This window comes from Capronia epimyces (genome assembly GCF_000585565.1).
Source record: "Capronia epimyces CBS 606.96 chromosome Unknown aczIQ-supercont1.4, whole genome shotgun sequence".
Taxonomy (NCBI): Eukaryota; Fungi; Ascomycota; class Eurotiomycetes; order Chaetothyriales; family Herpotrichiellaceae; genus Capronia; species Capronia epimyces.
In genome coordinates this window covers 312,949-325,754 of record NW_006912907.1, presented here as the reverse complement: position 1 = coordinate 325,754, position 12,806 = coordinate 312,949, and the positions used below count along the sequence as shown (strand labels likewise).

Sequence of the window (12,806 nt, the reverse complement as noted above, 5' to 3'; positions counted from 1 at the left end):
ATGCATACTGAGATAGTCCAGAGACAAGGCACGGCTACCAGGATCCAATATGCCAGCCAGCAAGCGGACAAATGCACTGAGACTGACGACAGCTTATGCAGCCGAATCCAAACAACTCAACTCATCCTGCAGGAATAAAACCTGTTCTTCTGGATGTCTGTCTACTGAATCACAGTACAGTACTACTGTTAACTAACCCTTTTTTTGTTTTTTTTGTTTTTCTTTGAGAACCTTTCCCTCTCCAGGGTGAGAATCCTTGCTTAGTTAACGCCCACCTTTCGAGTGTCCAGCTCGCAGAATCCACCATGTCAGTTCAACTGGGCGACATCAGTCTGGACGGGATCCGTGAGAGGATTCAACAGACCAGCCCATGGAACTTTGCCGTGGCACTGGTCATCCTCTATGGCATCTACCGAGCACTCCAGATCGGACGACGAGACAAGCGGATGCCTCCAGGCCCACCGACCTTGCCATTGTTGGGGAATTTGCACCAGATTCCCATTACGGGCATGTACAAGAAGTAAGAGCCCGTCTCCAGTCTCTGTCTCCTCGATATCGAGAGTGTGTCCTGGATCATACTAGCTCGTGTCTCTGCCTATGCCTGTCTCTGACGCGGATGCTGACCACGGTACAGATTCAAGGAGTGGGGCGAAGAGTTTGGCGGAATCTACTCGCTCAAGCTTGCGTCGTCCACCGTGATTGTGCTGTATGACCGGAAAGCCGTGCATGACCTCGTGGATAAAAAGGGTCTCCTCTACGCCGAGCGGCCGCACAGCTATGTGAACGACCTGGTCACGCACGGCGACAGCCTCGTGTTCCAGGACCACCACGAACGACAGAAAGCCAAACGCAAGATTGCCACGCACAATTTCTCGGTTCGTGCACACTCCCCTCTCCCTATGTCTCGGACTTCGACTTGCTGACTGGCTTATAGCCCAAGATTCTCGACGAGCGAGTGGCTCCTGTCCAAGACGCCGAGTGAGTCCAACAACCCTAACCCTTAGCCGATTCAGGCTCCTTGACGCGGTCTGTCTTGTCTTGGGTTTTAGAACTGCGTCTGACCTTTTTGCTCTAAAGGGTGACAGTCCTTTTGAACGACCTGGTCACGAAGCCGGAGGATTTCTACAATCACATGAAACGGCTCACCTCTTCTATTGCCTGTATCCTCGTGTACGGACAGCGAGCTACGTCTTACGAAGACTTCTGGGGTCATGTACGTTCTTCTCTTTGGGTCTTGTGATATGTTGAAGAATGGAAAGCTGACGAAAGTTGCCAGTGTGTTTATGACGCCTTGGACAAGGTATGTCCCGTCTACTGTTTACTGTCCACTGTCCTGTACAGGATACAGGAGGCATCTCCCCTATTTGGCGTGAGCGTGTAACTAATAGCCTTTGGGCTTTTTAGTTTGGCGAGGCATTGGAGCCAGGGGCCAATCCACCGGTCGACGAATTCCCCGTTCTCAAGTATCTGCCCGAGTTCATTTCTCCGTGGAAGACTCGAGCCAAGTACGCGGGCAGCGTGATGCACAAGATTTGGTCGGAAGCACGCAGCCGGGTGGACGAGCGACGACGACGAGGTGACATTCGCACCTCGCATGGCTCGCTGGCCGACAAGCTGCTAGATGAGTACACGGAGAAAGGGTCGCCGTTGAGTAAACAGGAGTTGGACCATTTCTTTGGCCTGCTCGTCGAGGGCGGGGCCGAAACCACGTCGTCCACCATGTTGACCCTCATCCTCTGCCTGGCCATGAACCCTCGTGTGCAACAAAAGGCGCAGAAAGAGATCGATGCCGTCTGCGGCACAGAGAGGATGCCTGAATGGTCGGATTTCGCCCGTCTGCCCTACATCAACTGCATCATCAAGGAAGGCATGAGATGGCGCCCTGCGTGAGTCTTGCCTCTTCCCGCCCCGTCCCCAGAGACCAGAATGTTGCTGACCGTGTCCATCTCTCTCTTTCTATAGTGCTCCAGTCGGGATCCCCCATCGCGTGGCGGCCGACGACTTCTACGAAGGAATGCTGATTCCAAAGGACTCGACCATCTTCATTCCCACATGGGCCCTCCACCACGCCGAACGATTTGGCTATGACGATCCGTATGAATTCAAGCCGGAGCGGTACATCAACCACCCCAAGCTGGCCAACGACTACGCCGGGGGTGCAGATTTTAGCAACCGAGATAAGTGTTTTCCTTTCAGACCGCCCGCTTGCTAAGGCGGCCGTACGTTTTCGAACCCAAAGCTAACTGTTCCTCACATCACTATGGCTATGGCAGTGGACGGCGCATGTGTCCAGGAATCCACCTGGCTGAGAGGACGCAGTGGCGCATTGCAGCCAAGCTGCTGTGGGCGTTCGACATCCTCCCCGGCTTGGACCCTGCAACCGGGAAGCCCGTCAAGCTGGACCCGAATCATTACGTCGAGGGCCTGCTGCACGGTCCCGCGCCGTTCAAGTGTATCTTCAAGCCACGGAGTCAGACACACGTCGACATCATCACTCGAGAGCTGGCCGCTGCAAGAAGGTTCCTGGCTCCGTACGAATGAAGAAGGGATCATTCGTGCACGACCTGTCAAGACTCACTCAACAGGGAGGCCCTCGCCGTCCTGGATAACTATGACTATGACTATTACTAGCACCCTCACCAATCATTACTGCTGGCCACTGCGTCGTGGGCCTTTGGAGCTTGAGATCAAAGAAATGGAAGTGGAAATGGAAAGCCGTAGCACCATTCAGAGTACAGATAGATACAGTATGCAGAATATAGCAATCAGTATACATATATACTCTACGGTGGCAAACTTAGGTATTCCCAGCCTGGCCCTGTGGCCAGAAGGCTGCTTTAGGCTATACTATACTATATAGCATGCGCTCCCTCTGCGACCCCTTTGATAAAGAACATGGAACATTTCATCCTTTGACATACGGGTTCAGGCCAGGCATAGACATACAGATCAACTCAATGTTTGGAACTGCTCGTGACCTGTCATCATATACTACTATAAAGGCAGCTCCGATCCTTAGCCATTTTTTTTGTTTTTTATATTCTCTACACCTAGAAGCTAATAGCTCATGTCGGGAGTATCTATACAGACTCTCCATAATAGGAAAAGCCCTCCAGGGAATAAAACCTATTACCCTTTACTCCTTCTTCCTAAGTTCCTACCTACTACCGTGTCGATGTGTACCCTTACGGATACTCCAGAAATCATCCCCTTTCTTCTCTTTCTCTTTCTATAGTTTCTCAAGTATCCATGATCTTCTACAGCTTCCTATTGTTATCCCTAACTTTTGGGAGCTACAGATTGTTGCTAGGGATAAGGGTGCCTTCTAGGAGTTCCCTAGTCTCCTTCTCCCTCGTCTCTTGTCCTGACTTCCTCTCGTTCACACAGGCCATATTCCTATAGTCCTGCTTGTTTTTGTTCGATCGCAACTGTTTGATCGCAACTGTTCGTTACTATGCGCAGCTTCGTTGTTGTGAAGCCTTTACCCTTGGCCACATAATGGATAGAAGATGATCGAGCTACATAATAGATAGATGATGGTCGATACGGCACAGTCAGTAAGTAGTGAATTTCTATATAGACATTGATTCGATCTAGACCTAGGAGTTACAGTATTAGAGTAGAGCTCAGGCATAGACATATAGATCAACTTGATGTTTGGAATTGCTCGTTACCTATCATTATATACTACTATAGAGACGATTCTAATCCGCAGCCATCTAATAAATAGATGATGGTCGATACGGCACAGTCAGTAAGTAGTGATCTGTGCAGACCCAGGAGTTACAGTAATAGAGCAGAGCTCGGGAGAAGTCTTCTCCGTGTAAAATCTTCGTAGAATCAAAGTTTCGCCGTGGTCCCCAACGTGCTACCACCATACATGCAACTACAATGATGCTCTCTCTCGTATGTACGGAGCACAGTACATTCTATAGCGGCTCCATCTATACAGGTACACTGTTTAGTATTCACTGTCTACGGAGTATTTAGATCGAACGGGTCAAGGTTCACCTCTATAGTTGGATTTTGACAGTCAATACGGTATAGTCAGTAAGTAGTTATCTTTATATTCTATCTAGATCGAGGAATTATAGTAAGAGAGTAGAGCCTATGAAAAGTCTTCTCTATGTAAAATCTTTATAGAATTATATCTAGGAGGTTACAGTAATAGAGTAGAGCCTATGAAAAGTTCTCACCGTGTAAATTCTTTACAGAATCACATCTAGGAGTTATAGTAATAGAGTAGAGCCTATGAAAAGTCTTCTCCGTGCAAAATCTTCACAGAATCAAATCTTCGCCTTAGTCCGCCCCGTGCTACAGCACCACTATTACATACAACTACAATAATACAACTACTATACTCCCTCCATCAGGACAACGACCTCATGAATTGTTGATTGCGATTGCCATAGCCCTTGACGGTTCTTCCTTGGAAACTTCAAGACAGTCGCTGTAGTCGAGCCGGCCCCCATAACGTAAACAAGGTGATCTTCAGTCTTGCCACCTCCGGATACGCTGTCGAAAGAACACGTACACCTGTTTACTATTCTCTGTCTACGGAGTATTGTCAGCTCGAATGGGCCAGGGGCTGACCTCTGCAGCTGGATTTCGACGGTCCAATGTCCAATATCCATCTATCACGTCTCAATTCGGCGGTGAGGGCGAAGTCTTTGCTTTTGGCACGGACGGCACATTGATGGCGTCAGAATAGAGTCTATTGGCACTTCTGGAGACACCGGCTCCCAGCCTCCAGGATCCAGCGGCATGGGAGGGAGGAGAGAGGAGACAAGAGAGAGGAGACAGGAGCCAGCACGGAGGAAGAAGGCTAAGGGGGCCAGGGGAAGGAGAGAGGAGGGAGGCTAAGGGCCAACGGGGGGTTTCCAGTACAGAGGCGCTGGTTGACGGGGGGTTTCCTTATCGGGGCCGCTCTCGCCAGCGGAAGCGGAGGTCGATAGTACAATGTACGTACGGAGTAGTTAGTACAGTAGATAGTTGGAGCGCGCTGACATGGGCCGCTTACAGAGCCTGAGCGCGCCCCCCCACGGGGAAATCGGGGAAATTTGGCCATCCCGCTTGCTGGGTTTGGTTTAGGGTTAGGGTTAAGTGTGAAGCTGGGGCAAGGATCGTCGCCCAGCAAGTACAGCGCTTCTTCTTTTGGGTTTTCTCAATCTGTCCGACGCAGATCTTTTCGCTTTGGCTCTCACGACTGCTAATTGCGCCGCATCTGCTAGTCTGGACGTAGTCGGCGACCATGCCGGCAGAGAGGCAGGATGGCGCTAAGGCTGGCCGTCTTGCATACCAGGGTGCCTTACCTACCACGACCACAGAGTAGACACGCACGATCCATGGAGAACACTGTATCCGTATGCTCACCCCGTACTCCGTACTCCGCGCATATGCATACTGGGGGTGGCGGGAGGCGGGAGGCTGCCCCCCCAGAGAAATTGCTACCAGTCATCAAAACAGCAAGGAGACATAAATAGGACCAGCGTGCCCCCTGCTCTGCTCTAGAGGTTCGAGTTCTTCCATTTACCCCCCCAGAGATCACAGTACACAGTACAGTACGATCCAACACACACTCACACCATTTGGCGTCCCAAGATTGGACCCCCCCTTCCATCATGGCCCGGGTGACCTTGTATAACAAGCTCATCGTGGCCTTCGTGGCCCTTGGCTCATACTCATATGGCTACTCCTATGCCGTCTTCGGTACTTCCATCGGGATGCCGGGTTTCTTCCTGTACTTTGACCTAGATCGTGAGTGACCTGCCCCTTCCCCGGATGGAAGTGCGAGACAAGACCATCCTCAGACCCCAGACCTGACTTTTTCGCCAGCCGACAGCAGCTACACCGCGGGCATCATCGGTACTGTCAATTCGCTGTTTGCCGCGGGAGCTGCCTTCGGTGCCATCTTCCAGGGCTGGCTCGCCGACTGGATTGGTCGCAAAAACAGTTTTGCCGTCGCCGCCCTCAGCTCGCTCGTGGGATCAGCCTTGTTCGCAGGAAGTGTCGACGTGCCGATGCTGGTGGTGTGCCGCTTCATTAATGGCTTTGGCCTGGGAATTCTACTCTCTCTGGTCCCCTTGTACATCGCCGAAGTCGCGCCGCCACGTCACCGAGGTGCCATGGCCTCATTCACCGCCGTTGGCTTCGCTGGTGGCTATTTCATGTAAGTCAAGCCCTTGTCTGACGTCTGACGACGCAGCCTTAGCCCTCTGGTGAAACCAAACTTGCTGACGGTGGCATGGCGCAGATCCGCTTGGGTAGGCTATGCCTGCTATTTTGCCAAATCTTTGACGGTCCAGTGGAGACTTCCACTGGCATTGGCTGTCGTTGGTCCCATCTTTGTCATGGCCGGTGTCTGGTGGCTTCCCGAGTCGCCCCGGTATCTGAGCTGGAAGAATCGCAACGACGAAGCATGGGAGATCATCCGGAAAATCCACCACGATCCCGAGGACGCCCACGACTCTGCCGCCCGTGCGGAATATATTCAGATCGTCAAACAGGTGGAATTCGACAAGACCATCTCATCCGGCTACATTGACATGTTCCGCCGTCCATCCTGGAGGAAGCGGTCGCTTCTTACCATCTTCCTCATTTTCGCCATGCAGTCCGCCGGAATTCTCGGCATTACCAACTATGTCGTCCTCATCTGCCAGAGCCTTGATCTCACAGGGTCCATGCCCCTGCTCATGTATGCCCTTTATGTCGTGGTTGCAGTCTCTGGCAACTGTTTCAACCAGTTCGCGATTGACCGGCTGGGACGGCGGAAAATGTTTTGTGAGTCTTCCTATCTGCATATCGATGGTGAGCAGTGTGCTGATTTTTCTTTCTCATCCAGTGATTGGTCTCCCTGTCACAGGAGGTTGCCTCCTGGCCGAGGCTCTGTTGCAGAGGCAATATGTGGGAACGGACCACAAGGCCGGGCTCGGCGCCGCCTTGTTCTTCGTCTTTCTCTTCGGCATCTGTTATGGCTTCTTCCTGGATCCGACCCAGTTTGTGTGGTGTTCCGAAGTCTTCCCCACCACCCTCAGGGCCAAAGGGCTAGGCTTGTGTTTCTTCACCTATTTCATCGGCGCCATTACCTACACCACTCCGGCGCCCACGGCCTTCAAGAATATCGGATGGAAGTACTATCTCGTCTGGGTGGCTTGCGACGTCGTGTCTGTGGTCCTGGTCTATTTCTTTCTTCCTGAGACGGCCGGCCTGTCCCTGGAGGAAGTTGGTCAACTGTTTGGAGACACGGTGGTGGTGCACCTGACCAAGGACGGTCACGGTTTGGTGGAGATGGATCAACTGGACAAGTACGATGACAAGACCCCCACCGAGACTCGAGAGATTGAGCGTGTCGAGGGAGAGGGAGAACTGCACAGCATCCCGAAACAGTCGGCTTAGGGACATGATTGAATGAATTGCATGCGCCTGCGAGGGTCGCAGGTCACAGAGCGGTGGAGAATACAGAGGACGTTGAGTGATATCGAGCCAGAGACACGCTGATAGGGTACTGGGTACCGAGTACTTGGGGAGGTATGAATTGTGGGTGAACTGTGGGTAGTGAGTACATCAAATGAGAGACGCCTATTACACAGCACTGCACGAGCTCCGTACCTACTCGTACCTTACTACCCCGGAGATCTTTCCTCTATACGGAGAGTACGTAGTCCCATCTACCTTGGGTTAGGTACATGTAGGCACTAAATTAGTACTATGATCATGATGGTGATTCCAAATAAGCGTCCCAACTGCGCCAATGTAGCTATGGGCCAAGAGCCACTAACCTTTTAGTGCTGGTTTGATAGAGAAATTAGTAATACTACGTATGTAAGTCGCGGACTCAGAGGTTCAGGGGAGGCGGCGGTGAGTCCATTTCACGTGTGGCTTATTGGGCCCGCCTGCGCAGTGACGCAGTGAAAGTCTCTGGGGGGAGGCTTAGGGGCCCTTAGGGGCTTAAGCTTAGCGGGCTTCCCAGGATGATGGGTCGGCTATTACTATTAGTACATGTACTATTAGCCTAGGCCTTAGTGTAACCCTAAGCCCCTTAGCCCTCTCCCCCGCTACTTCTGGGCGCACGGCTTCTTTGCCCTGTCATTTGGTCTCTGCCCGTCCTCAGTCCTCAGCTGGCGACAATGAAGATAGGCCGTCATCCTTCCGTTGCCTCCTGCGGCCTAATTGTGTCGTCCACGCTTACTGTATCAGTCATGGCGCCCATGTTGCGGACGATTGCAATCGACCTCCTCCCTCCTCCCTCCTCTCTCCTCCCTATCTCCCTCTGGGGCCCTTCCGCTCGGCGCACGACTCCATGCGGGGCCCCGCGGCCGAAAAGTCGGTTGGGAAGTTGTCTCAAGTACTGGGTGGGAACCATGCGAGATCGCACCACACTTCAATTTTCCTCAACTATCACCATCACCACCATGGAGCGGGAGGAAGACACCACCACATCACACTCAAGCACGCCAGACCTCTCTTGCCAGCCCTGCCGACGGTACGTAAATCTGCTGCGAGAAGAGCACTTGACCGATTTCATGAATGATGGTTCGCTGATTTCTGTGTTCCAGGCGCAAAGCAAAGTGGTAAGAAATATTGCTTCTGAGGGCGGCGCATGAAAGTGTCCATTACAATCGCTGACTTGACGCGACGGCGGTGGTGGCTGTAGCGATCGCAAAATTCCATCATGCAGCCTTTGTCTGAAAAGCGGTCAAACCTGTACATATCCATCCAAAAGGCACCGCCCGGGCCCCAAGACTGGTACTGAGCTCTCCACTCCGCTGCCTCTCGTCTTCTGGGCCATCGCTAACCGAATTGTCGCATGTCGATTAGGCTCGAGACTGAAAAAGCCACGCTTGTCCAAGAGGAAAAAGGAAGACTACGCCGGAAGCGACCGACTGGCCGGCCACGAAACGGCATCGACAGAGCAGCGTGTCGAGGGGATTTCAATTTGTACCGAAGATGACCATTCGATGTCTTCAGACGGTCCTTCCACCGGGACTTTCACCATGCCGCAGCCATTTGTGCCTCTCAAGAGACCGCTTTCGCCGGAAACGACAGTGACAACTGGAGTGACCACTTCAAATCAGCCTGACACCGTGCCTGATCCATCTTACTTCGCGTTAGATTACCATCAAAGCAGTGCCAATCAGTTCAGCGGGCCAAGAGACTGGGATCCATTAGCCACCGAGCCACAGTCGGGCAGGGACATCATCAGTTTGCCTCTGTGCAATTCTGATGCCATGTTGCACACTTGCCATGCTCTCAACATCACCCCAAACCTCCTGCAACGATTGTAAGTGAAGGGCTTCTGGATTGTCGCGTCGACTCACTGACCTCGGATTTAGAATTGATTCGTATTTTGCCAACATGACCTCCTTCTCTTTATTCCATGAGCCCACCTTCAATGAGAAGTTAAGGCTCGCAGGGCCGTCCCTATACCTCAATGCGTTGTTGGCGTCAATGTGCTCCTTCTCGGCACGCTTTGAGGATCAAGCGATGGATCAAACCCCCCACAATCCGATCAATGAATCTCCCAGCGAAGTACCTTGTCCAGACCACTTTCATCAACTCGCCCTGCGCTTTGAGGAGGAGTCCTTGACCCAGTGTGCCGATGAAACCCCACCACTCGAGTTCTTGCAGTCCATCATTTTGACCACGTTCTTTCAGTTGACCAAGGGTGCCCATGGGCGTGCCTGGCGATGGCTGGGGACTTGCATTAGGGTCGCGTACGAGCTGAAGATCCACTGCGTTGACGCCAACAAGCCCGATAAATATGTCCCGTCGACTCCCGATGAAATTGCGGCCTGGAGTGACGAAGAAGAACGCAGGCGGGCCTGGTGGGCCATATGGGAGATGGACACATTTGCGAGCACCCTCCGGGGTGTCCCGACCGGGCTCAACTGGTCACAGAGCAGAACGTACCTCCCGGTGGAGGATCGGTTGTGGTTCCAACAAAAGTTCCATCCCAGCTGTCTCTTGGCCTCCAAACCAGGGGACCGGTGGAAAGTCTTACAGCAAAGTCGAAACGAAAGTTCGACAGCATGGCTGATTGTGGTGACTTCGCTCATGCGCACCGCGCAGACCATCTCTAATCTCGAAGCATTCCTCGATGGAACACCATACACCAACCTAGCGGCATCATCGGGCACATGCACTACTGCCAACGGAGAAGGCACCTCCAATGGCGTGGAAGACGAACTGAATATCATCTCACATGCGCTACAGTGCACCCTCCTCACCTTGCCCGACTCGTTACAATATCGCGACGAACTTCTAACCTTTGCTGCCGTCGAGCGCAGTCAAGGGCCCGTTCACCGGAAGCTGCACCACACCAAATACAGCATCTATGTCCTGGCACAGCTCACCAGGTTTATGATATGCCACTACTACACGTTTAACAAGAGCGACCAACCATCCACTCCATCGAAGCCACCGGTGGACCTGGACTCGTTTGAAGCCAGTCGCCATCCTGGAGCCGGTTTGGTATGTACCACGCGCCGGCCCAATGCCGATGGTCTCAAGCGCTACGTCGAGGCTTCTGACAACATTGTCCTGCTTTTGAACCGATGCAGCTCTACGCATGTTCGTTACGTCAATCCTTTCCTTGCAACTTCCATCTGGCTCGCTGCAGCGGTGCAGCTGGTCAACAAGAAGTTCGGGCCGTCCGACTCGAATCGGGAACTGGCCGAGGGCAAATTCAATGTCTTGCGCCTGACGTACAAACAGTTTGTCAGGTTTTGGAACACCCCCGTCGGGCTGTTGCAGGTCCTGGATTCTTTGGAAGATCGTTTGGACGACTTGCTGCACCCGGAGAGACGTGCTGAGGCTGATGGTCGAAGGGCGTCGACCCTTCAACCACGGCCCCAAGGGCAGTCGCGTCGAATCCACGAGACTTCGGCCGTCTCGGGCGAATCAACGGGACATCGACCTCCACCTTCTTCATACATGAGCAATCAGACAGAACCGAATCTGACCGGATCGGGAGTGAACCCGATGATGGGCTCTTCGGTTGTGGACGGAGAGCATGCCGGTCTCCCCAACGGCATGGAACACCCCGTGCTGGATGTGCATTCCGGCTCGACGGCTGAAATCAGCGCCATGTCCCACAGTGGACATGTGCCCAGTTCGGCGCATTTCGACGCCGCCGCGCCAACGAATCAGCCCATGGAACCCATGGGGTTCGCCATGAGTTTTGACTATGATGCGGACGCAGATATCTCTCTCTACCTTAATGGCCTACTTTCGGGGTCTTATGGCAACAGCGTGGGGCCACTGGGGTAATGAAGACTCCCTCTGCGGCGGTGAAACCCATGCTTAGCCTAGTGACTTATCTACAGTAGTTTTCCTGACGCGAGAAGCATCTCAGGCCTTGTAATCATCTTGAATACGGCGGACCAGGAAGTCGGGAGTTTCGTGAAATGGCTGGATGTTCAATGATATTGTACTTCGAGAGTCTTACCTTTCCACGATCAACCATTCCTGCCATCCTTTTCTTCCCCAGATGGCATCAGGCTTGTGAATAAAGCTTTGCTTTTTGAAATCAGCACCGCACCGTTGTATTCATCCAGGACCCCTAGATATCCTTCTCCTTTTCCAGGTGGCCATTGAAAGACTGCGATTGATGGACTTCGGTTCGGACAATGATGTCGTGGTTTAAATCGGCCTGGAGAGTCTTGTAACCCTCGGAAGCTTGGAGGCTTTTCCAGCCCTCTGCATCTTTTGTTCTGTATGGTTTATGGGCTGTGAGTAACCGAGCTTGCGGTAGGATAAGGGAAAGTTGAGGAAAGGGCGAGTGTCGTGGGCTTGATCAAGCGTAGCAACAAAGTTAGGGTTAGGGTTAGGGTTAAGTGTTTGTACTTTTACTTACCTTAACCACAAGGTCGCCATGTCAAAGTCGAGCAACTCCCGCAGCACGAGACAGCTTTGGACGGTCGACGACCTCTTCTCCTCCGCCTCCGCAAAGTCCACCAGTCTCTGCAACAGGCGGCGACGTGAGCCCGGTTTCGCCCAGTAGTGGAGCACGACCACATGGCTTGTTTTGGAGTCCCTCTCCGCGTCGTCTGGCCGCTTCAACCAGCCTCCTTCCTGGTCGTAATGATGGAGATGATAGTCGGGACTGTTGGAGCCTTGAACGGTCCGCAGCAGTCGATCTTGGTCGATCAGCGCCATCTCGCGTTGGAAAATGTCCGAGGAGGGATGGCCGAGAAAGAATCCGACCGCGTGCGTGTAGCCTTCGAGACCCCAGAGGCTGTCGGGCGCGCCGTCAAGGTCTTGTCCCCAGTAATACGAGGATCCATGAGCCTCCGTCCGCGACACAGCACACAGAGGTACAAGTCTTTCTTTCCACTGGCATGGAACACATCTTTGGTCAGTACCAGCTCTTCGTTTTCAACGGGGTCACCTAGCGGGTAGGGCTGGTGGGCACGGCGGCGTGCAGAGAGGGAAAAATGACTCTCACTCACCTTCGCCATGGACCCATCCGCGCCGTCGATTTGAGCAATGACATAGAAACGAGGGCTCGTCATGGTGTGTTTGTCTTTTTCTTTGCTTTTCTATTTTTTTGTCGGTGGAATGGAATGGAATTGGATTGGGTTGGTTGCGAACTTGGGCAATAGGCACTGCCAATTGAACCTGGGGCCTATTTATTGAAGCCTGGGGCAGGAAAATGATCATCCCACTCAATTTACTGTTGCAGCTGCATTCAAGGGCAGGATTTTCGATGGGCAGACTAGAATGGCTCTGCTGGCTTAATACCTCTAGGCGGCTGCATCTGCATCTTCATTCTAGAGGGTGAAATTCGTCCGATTCGGCGTAACTGC

The 12,806-nt window shown here is 52.7% G+C and overlaps 4 protein-coding genes across 4 annotated transcripts; 3 read left to right on the top strand and 1 right to left on the bottom strand.

Annotated features, from left to right (window-relative positions):
• Positions 1-305: 305 nt before the first annotated feature.
• On the top strand, positions 306-2,541 carry A1O3_04735 (uncharacterized protein; the record flags this gene model as incomplete). The annotated part of the gene is made up of 7 exons (XM_007734863.1): positions 306-520; positions 635-875; positions 935-978; positions 1,078-1,231; positions 1,405-1,886; positions 1,963-2,183; positions 2,240-2,541. 7 exons carry the CDS (start codon positions 306-308, stop codon positions 2,539-2,541), a joined length of 1,659 nt encoding a protein of 552 aa, XP_007733053.1.
• A 3,080-nt stretch (positions 2,542-5,621) lies between these two features.
• On the top strand, positions 5,622-7,395 carry A1O3_04734 (uncharacterized protein; the record flags this gene model as incomplete). The annotated part of the gene is made up of 4 exons (XM_007734862.1): positions 5,622-5,757; positions 5,836-6,169; positions 6,254-6,780; positions 6,842-7,395. 4 exons carry the CDS (start codon positions 5,622-5,624, stop codon positions 7,393-7,395), a joined length of 1,551 nt encoding a protein of 516 aa, XP_007733052.1.
• A 1,959-nt stretch (positions 7,396-9,354) lies between these two features.
• On the top strand, positions 9,355-11,268 carry A1O3_04733 (uncharacterized protein; the record flags this gene model as incomplete). Its single annotated transcript, XM_007734861.1, has 1 exon — positions 9,355-11,268. The coding sequence occupies one exon, from the start codon at positions 9,355-9,357 to the stop codon at positions 11,266-11,268; it is 1,914 nt and encodes a 637-aa protein (XP_007733051.1).
• A 292-nt stretch (positions 11,269-11,560) lies between these two features.
• On the bottom strand, positions 11,561-12,512 carry A1O3_04732 (uncharacterized protein; the record flags this gene model as incomplete). The annotated part of the gene is made up of 3 exons (XM_007734860.1): positions 11,561-11,711; positions 11,855-12,333; positions 12,450-12,512. The coding sequence occupies 3 exons, from the start codon at positions 12,510-12,512 to the stop codon at positions 11,561-11,563; spliced, it is 693 nt and encodes a 230-aa protein (XP_007733050.1).
• Positions 12,513-12,806: the final 294 nt, after the last annotated feature.